This window comes from Phalaenopsis equestris, unplaced genomic scaffold, assembly GCF_001263595.1.
Source record: "Phalaenopsis equestris unplaced genomic scaffold, ASM126359v1 Scaffold000267, whole genome shotgun sequence".
In the NCBI taxonomy this organism is placed as follows: Eukaryota; Viridiplantae; Streptophyta; class Magnoliopsida; order Asparagales; family Orchidaceae; genus Phalaenopsis; species Phalaenopsis equestris.
In genome coordinates, this window is record NW_018164709.1 from 390012 (window position 1) to 398071 (window position 8060).

At 34.9% G+C, this 8060-nt stretch overlaps 1 protein-coding gene across 5 annotated transcripts in view; it reads left to right on the top strand.

Annotated features, from left to right (window-relative positions):
• Positions 1-8060, top strand: part of LOC110024685 (origin of replication complex subunit 3) — a gene marked incomplete at its 3' end in the record, with an annotated part of 82487 nt that overhangs the window by 19590 nt on the left and 54837 nt on the right. For 3 of the 5 annotated variants that reach the window (XM_020724793.1, XM_020724797.1, XM_020724795.1), the window contains 3 exon segments: positions 1967-2075; positions 2143-2175; positions 2256-2456. In XM_020724793.1, the coding sequence (XP_020580452.1) occupies positions 2019-2075; positions 2143-2175; positions 2256-2456 (291 nt within the window). 5 annotated transcript variants of the gene reach the window in all.

Here is an 8060-nt window from a genome sequence, read left to right on the forward strand (position 1 = left end):
GCCCTCTTCATATTTCCAAAACCGCCGGCCCCACAACTGTTTTCACACAGCTGCACCAAACAAACAACCAACTTCCCCGCAGCAATTTTCTTAACAGCTGCCCCACAACTGTTTTCACACAGCTGCACTAAACAGACAGCTAACTTCCCCGCAGCTGCTTCCCTACAGCAACTTTCTTCTTGGGCAGTGCAGCTGCAGCTGAAAAGCTGAGAAGCTGCAGCTGCGCCAAACAGACCCTAAAATGATAAATGGTAACAATTATTATTTGGAAGTTACCTGCATGCCACTCAAATCTTATGTATTTACATATATAATATCTAAACTTCAATTTTATATAAATGCCACCTTATATGCATTTGACTGTTTAAAAGTTAAAATAATAATATTTTTGATGTAATGGAAGACTTGGGCTGTATAAATATAAAAATTAATTAGGTATTAGATACGTATATACAAAAACTTTGGAAAAATTTTTTGTCCGAACTCGAGACATAGCTCTACGTGCAGACTCCAGTAATATGTCGCCACGTGTGCTATATTACGGAGGTTATTGGAGGATTATTGAAGTGAAATTACAGAGGTTATTGGGGGATTATTGCGGGGGTTAATGCATGAGTTATTGAAATGGAACCACAGAGGTTATTGAAGGTTTATTGCTAGGAGTTATTGAAATGGAACTGTAGAGGTTATTGATAAGTTATTTGAGGGTTATTAGAGAGTTATTGCATGGTTATTGGAGTGGAACTGTTCAGGTTATTTTGGGGGGTTATTAAGAGGTTATTGTAGCATTATTGAAGTTAACACCATCAATACCCAATAACTCTTCAAATAATATCCGCAATTTCACTCTAATAATTTCAGTGATTTCACTCAAATATCCTTCAAAATTTGTGTGTCTCATATAAGGTTATCATTCGAGAGAAAAATTTGCGTATGTCTTGCGTACATAATAAAGGTTATATGGACGTTAAATCGACATTGCATTCGCATTATATCCCCTGTGAACTCCATGTAACCTCTATATAACCTACATATAAACTATCTGAACTTACAAATAAATTCCGCGTTTCTATTTTCACATATATGTAGGTTACATGAAAATTATATGAAAGTTGAAAGAACTATAACGCGAATATAATACCATATAAAGAGCCTACAACCTAAGTAGCCTTGAGTACTTCTTTGGCACGCAAATTTTTTAGATCATTTGGAGTGAGGGAGTTCGGACAGAAAAATACTTCGGGTATGTATGTAAATGCAGCGAACCCTCGCGATAGTCCAATTACAGAGATCGCTGGGAAGCAGGCAACGCCGGTATGGCGACTTACAAATACCTCCGAAACTCCCTATCTTACTCCTCTACACAAAACCAGAGGTAACTCTCGTCTTTGTCTCACTTCTTTCCACCTTCTTCGGGCGCTTCAGCTTCTCCCACTCCCGTAAGTTCGTCTGTCAACGAGATGTACTAACTCCTGTACTTAGGGTAAAACGGAGGGAAAATATGATTTATGAACCTGTAGGATTTAAAGATGCCATTTTCCTGTTTGGAAGGATTTAGGTTAAATACTGCTACCAAACATCTCTACAGGTCCAAAAAATGTATGAAAGTTTTCGCCATATGTGGCGCATGTAGCAGATATTTTGCAGTCAGCATTTATGTAAAGACAAGACAGAAATAATTGATTTTTTTTTTTTCAAAATTCAAAGTAGAGAAATAGCTTCAGTATCAGCATTTTCCAAACTCAAAATTTTCTCCCTGCAACTTTGACAACCAACTCTTAACGCCAAAATCAAGCTCTCCAAATATTCATCCATACCAAAGTCTCTTTGATGCCGCAAAAAAATAAAAGGAGCTGAAGATAATCGGCTTGACTGCATTTGCTTTCACTCTTTTCTTCTGGCACGCTTGTTTGTTTCTTCTTAAGAGCTATTTGGATAAAATTTGTACCCGATCTGATTTTGACAGGTTTCAAGATTTGTACCCCAAATAAGTCCTAAGCCTCTGTTCTCGTCTAACAATGGCGCCTTCTCCTTCCCACACCTGTGATTTTCCTTCTTCTCCCGTTACCACAATCTTCTCGTCTAACAATGGCGCCTTCTCCTTCCCACACTTGTGATTTTCCTTCTCCCGTTACCACAATTGATGTATTGGATGTATTCGACAACAATCACCAGGTACTAAAAAATTATGGATTCAATTCACCATCTATGGTTTTGTTTTTTTTTTATTTTAATGACTTTTTTTTTCCTTTTAGCCATTCTTCGTTCTCCACAAGGCATCGTCTCAGAAGCGTGACAGAAAATCCTCCTCTGCATATGGGAGAACGAAAAGAAAAATTGATATGCTGCACTCTTCTCCGATGTCAACAATGCAAGAAGAGAATGATGCCATCTATGAGCAGTTTCGCCTAGAAGCTTTTGAAATAACTTGGTCGAAGATCAATTCTACCATCAAGGTCAGCTTCTTTTGTATGCTTCTTTCTCTGTTTATCTCTATTTTTCTTATATTTGCTTTACTTCATCTATAAGTATAGTTTTCTACAATTTTGCTTAAGCCCTTACCAACATAAATTAAATACTGTTTAGTTGCCTATTTTTGCTATCTTAGTGTAGAGAAGCTAAGCTAAGCTAATTTTGAAGCTTAAGCTGTAAGTTGCTCAAGCCATTTGATTGTTTAAAAGTTAAAAATCATATGAGCAGTGAAGCTGTTTGGTCTTTTAATATCAGTTTTAGTTTAGAATTCATTCATTTATTATTATTTTAATAGATTTATTCATACAGCCTTAGAGGAAGTCGTTATAGCTTGGAGGAGTGACTTGAGAAGCTACAAACTATTCATTACTTGAGCATTATATATAATTTTTATTTTTTTTGATTTTTCTAATTTAAACTGTACAGGTTATTATGTGGATTGTGTAAATGATGAGTTACTCTGAAGGTATTGAAGGCATTCAATAAGAATTGTTAGGTAGATTTGAAAAAGATGATATCATAGCCATTGATATGTTTTCAATGTTAATGCACACTTGATTCATAATGATCCACTAAGATTCATGTATGATAAAACATGTTCTGGTCTTTGATATTTATATGGGGTGCTTGTTCGGAATCCAACAAGAGCATATCAATACTTTTATTTGCTAGCTCAATATTTTCTATATTTTTGGGATGCAGGTTAGTGGGTAATGGTTTTATTTTTAGGCACAAAATATGCTGCAAGAGAACAACGTAATGTATTAATGAGTTGTGATACATGGACATGCTTATCTTCATATATATGAGCTCTTTCAATATTATAATTGTTATTAGGTCTTTTTAACAATGTTTTGTAAGCAACAATGGTTATTGTAGATGGTACTACTAACTCTCAATTAGGCTTGTAATCTCTATGCTCATGGCAATCCATAATTTTATTTGTGTTCCAAAGTTTCTGTTGGTGCCATGCAATTGTAATTTTTTAATCATTAATGGTAGAGCATTATGATAGTAGAAAATGTTTCACTAGTTATAATGTAATGCAATTGCCATCTAGTAGACTAATTATTTTTAGAACATGTATGACTGAATACCTTTTAGATATCTCGGGTTTATTGTTCAAAGTGATGATGATGATGATATAGATGAGGATGTTATTAGTAAAATCCAAGTTGGATAGTTGAAGTGGAGGAATGCATCGGGCCTATTATGTGATAGAATTATGTGATAGAAAAGTATTATCTCTTAGACTTGAAGGAAAATTTTATAAGATGGTGGTGAGACTTGCAATGCTTTATGGCGGGGGATATTGGCCTGTAATTGAGAATCATAAAATTAAATGTTTCTGAGATGCGAATGCTTAGGTAGATGAGTGGTTTTACACTTCGAGACAAAGTGTCAAACAAATATATTTGTGAAATGGTTGCAGCAACTCCAGTTGCAGATAAGATTAGAGAGAGCTGCCTTAGATGGTTCGGTCACATCAAACGTTGACCATTCGATGACCTTGTTTGTTGATTAGATGTTTAGATTTGATTGATGCTAAAAACAGTAGAGGCAGTCCTAGAAAGACGGGCGGCTTATGGTGAGCCCATCTGGCCACATGCCCAAAATAATCTTAATTTATTAGAATTAAATAAAAATATGACACTCAATAAGACACAATGGGGAAAAATGATTTATGTAGCCGACCCTACATAGTGGGATAAAGGCTTGTTGTTGTTTTTGTATGGCCCAATACCTTGATTGGAAATCTTTGTAATTCAAAAGTGTCATCTACAAATTAAATCCACATTTCAATTACTTTAAAAAACACACGCAATTAACATATGCAAATTTTATAAATACCGACTAATAGATGCTAGAAGTTACCCCAGAAATGTTTTACTACACCATGTTCATCTTATTGTAAATTAAGGACCTATTTGGAATATTTTTTTTTGTTTTTTTTTGAAACAAAAACAAAAAACAAACCCAAAAATAATGTTTATTTATTTGTTTTTTGTGTTTTTTTTATTTTGTTTTTAAAGCACATGAGACTTGTTCTCAAAACATCAAAAACACAAAAATTGTATTTTCTATGTTTTTAAAACATGTTTTTCAGAGCATTACCTGTGCGATGCCTCGTCGGCCGCCGCCGCCTACCTCCTTCGCCCTTGGCTGGCCGTTGCTTCAGCCACATGCCTTCGACGCAGCAGCTCGCCTTTGCAGCCGCTCGCCGCCAATCGCCGACCACCCTCCATCCTTTGGCCATCGTCCTTTGCAGCCGCCGCCGCCCTCCGGCCGCCGTCTTCTGACACATCCACCACTCGTTGACGCCGTTCGCCGCCCACCGTCCACCTCCCGCCAGCCGCCTCAACCTCCCGCTCGACACCACCCGCCCAGGTAACGAATCGTGTTGGGTGGAACAAGGAAAACGTCCTAAACACAATGGGTGACAGAGCTTAATACTTGAGCGCAATGTGGACCCAACTGTTATATAAAAAAATATAGTTTTTCCTTTAAAAAATTTAAAAATACCAAACCAAACATGTTTTATATTTTATATTTTTTAAATTATATAAATAATAATAGTACCAAATGCTTTTTCTAAAAATAGACCATATATATATTTATATATAGACTAAAAACAAAAATAATAAACATCAAATGAAAAGTGATCCCAAATAGGCCCTAAAGATTCCTTTGTTGTTTTTGAAAGCTACGAGTCCGAGTTCATGCTTCACCTTCTTAGTTAAGTCACAAACCAAAATTGAACTCTTAGTGTATCGATGCTGAAGATTTAAATTATAACTGGTAGCGTGCAAATAACAATGCAACTAAAAGTTTATTTTTTCATTATGTACACATAACCAAAAATTATTACTTAAAATTTTTCTCCTCACTATTTTGCCAATAGGTTCTTTGTTCCATGGACAATTTAGCCACCATGTAGAGGTGAGCTTAGCTTTTAAAGGTTATCTTTCTTCTAGGATGCTTTGTTGATGTCATAACAAATCTAGTAATTGTGGGTTTAATGCGTCTTCTCTTAGAAAACCTTCTTATTAATGCTAAAACCCAACTCTAATTGTAAATTAAACTTATTAATCTTCTTGGCTTTAGTTAAGATATTCTTATGTCGAGGCAACTTTTCAAGATTTTTAAGTATTAAACCAAATCAATGCGTGACACGTTGAGTTGAATGAAGACGCTTCTTCTACATCAACGTGTTTCATATCTTTTTGTAAATACTTTTATTATTGGCTGTCAATTGGACTATCAGATACTTTTCAATCTCTGTTATAAGTTCATACATTAGCTTTAAAACATACTATGTATCTTTTACTTGATTGACCCTTTATAGATTCATAATGATAATGCCTTATGGATTGTTTGTTAAAATGTCGATCATTTATTTTTTTTAATATTCAACTGCCGTTTGACATGATTGTTACTCTATTTTGTGATCATATTCTTTTGATCAATTTACTCAGTTTATATAATTCCTCATTTAGTATCTAAGCCTCCAGTTAATATAAGGAAAAATGTTTCAGGCCTTAACCATACAAATCTATAGAATGAATCATTTTAACATACAATGAGGACATTTTCATTTTAAATTGATGTTTTTTTAGTGGAAAATGTTCATGTCAATCTCCATATTCATCATATATTGATTTGTAGGTCCCCTCACAATTTTATTGGATATTTGTGACATAAGAGAAGAACACTACTATTATACCATTTTGAGTTTGCCTTGAACTTGGTTAGTAGTCTTTCTTGATTTTGCCTTTTCCAGTCTACGTTGAACTCAACTCACGAGAGTGCCTTTGAGAGTATTCAAGGTGTATATTTTGTTATCTACTTTTTTATAACTTTGGCGGGAAACTACGAAAGAACAATATATGATAGCAAAAGTGATCTTTTTTGAGTGATAAGTGTCATTATTTAGCTCTTTCTTTCAACAATCTTTAGTCTTTGTGCTGAATCCACTATTCTATTTCGCTCTATAGAAGATCTGTTTGTAATAGCACATAATTAATGTGCATGAAAAGAATGAATGAAATTATTTATAAAAGATTATTATTTAGCTCTTTCTTTCGTCAATATTTACTCTTTTGTACTGAATCTAATATTCTATTCCACTCTATAGAAGTCTGTTTGTAATAGCACACATTTAATGTGCATGAAAAAAGTGAATGAAACGATTTTAAAAAGGTTATTAGTTTTGTCTGTGTTAGCATAATTTGCTTCCTATAAATGACCCCCCTTCCACTCTCACCTCAAATTTCATGATGAAGGGGCTATGCGTATGGAGATTCTAGCAGCCATATTGTGATTTCCGAGTATTTCAAGATAACGTACTCGGGAAAGGTTGAAAAGGTAGAAAGGTGAGAGCTTAAAGAAGGGAAAAAATGCAAGGTTGGAACTTACCAAGCCATATAAGGAGGCGGTCTTCCCTGTTCCTATGGTGACTTCTGTTGAACTCATTTTAGGGGTGCATTTTTGTCCGATCAACTAGTCTTTGCAAGTTGAAGTTGCCTCGGAGATTGTTGAGAAACTTATTGCATAAGTACATACAAAAGTTTTCGTATTGTATCACCTAAAATTTTTTATTTAATAAAGAATCATTTTTGTTTTTGAAGGTGGCTTTGGCCCCTACAATAAATTTTTTGGATGAAGTTTTCTTTGAAATAATTGAGCCATTTTGGCAAATATAGTGTTGTAAATTCTAAGTTGCTTCTCCTTTGGCAAAATTTTTTTTTCCTCATTGATTTGTTTTTTAAATTTTTTTAGGTAGTCTATGTTACATCAGGGATCGATTTTAAGTCCATATATTTTTGCTTTAGTTATGGACATTCTTACTGGACATTTACAGGAGGATGTACCGGAGGATGTACCTTGGTGTTTCTAAGTGTATGCTTTTCACTGATAATATTCTTTTTGTGGATAAGACTAGAGAAAGAGTTTAGGAAAAATTTGAATTATGGAGGCTTACATTGGAGTCTAAAGGCATTCGTTTGAGTAGACGTTTCAGATTAACAAAGTTAAGTTTTGCTGAGATGAGAATGCTTAGGTGGATGAGTGGCTTGACACTTAGAGACAAAATGCGAAATGAATCTATTCGTGAAAGTGGTGTAGCTCCAGTGGTAGACAAGCTTGGAGGAGCTGTCTTAGATGGTTTGGTTACTATCTAATGATCCGGTTCAGAGAGTAGATGTTTTAGATTTGAATTATGTTAAGAAAGGTAGATATAGACTTAAATAGACTTTAGCATGTTGTATAAAAAATGATATTAAATTAAATGAAAATTTGACACTCAAGAGGAGACAATGGAGAAAAAGGGTTCATGTAGCCGACCCCACTTAATGAGATAAAGGCTTCTTGTTGTAGTCTATATTACTGTGATTGAGCTTTAAGGTGATGATTAGCCCCAAGGCTAGGTCAAAATTGCTCACGTTGCAGCTTCAATGATTACTTTTCAAAACTCTTTTTGGATTCAAGATTTGTTGTGGTACCTCGCGCTGCCTCTTTTTGGTGGTGTTAGGCCTAGCTTTTGATGAGTTGGGGTTGAGAGAACCAGAAGATGATTGCTTGTTGAGGCT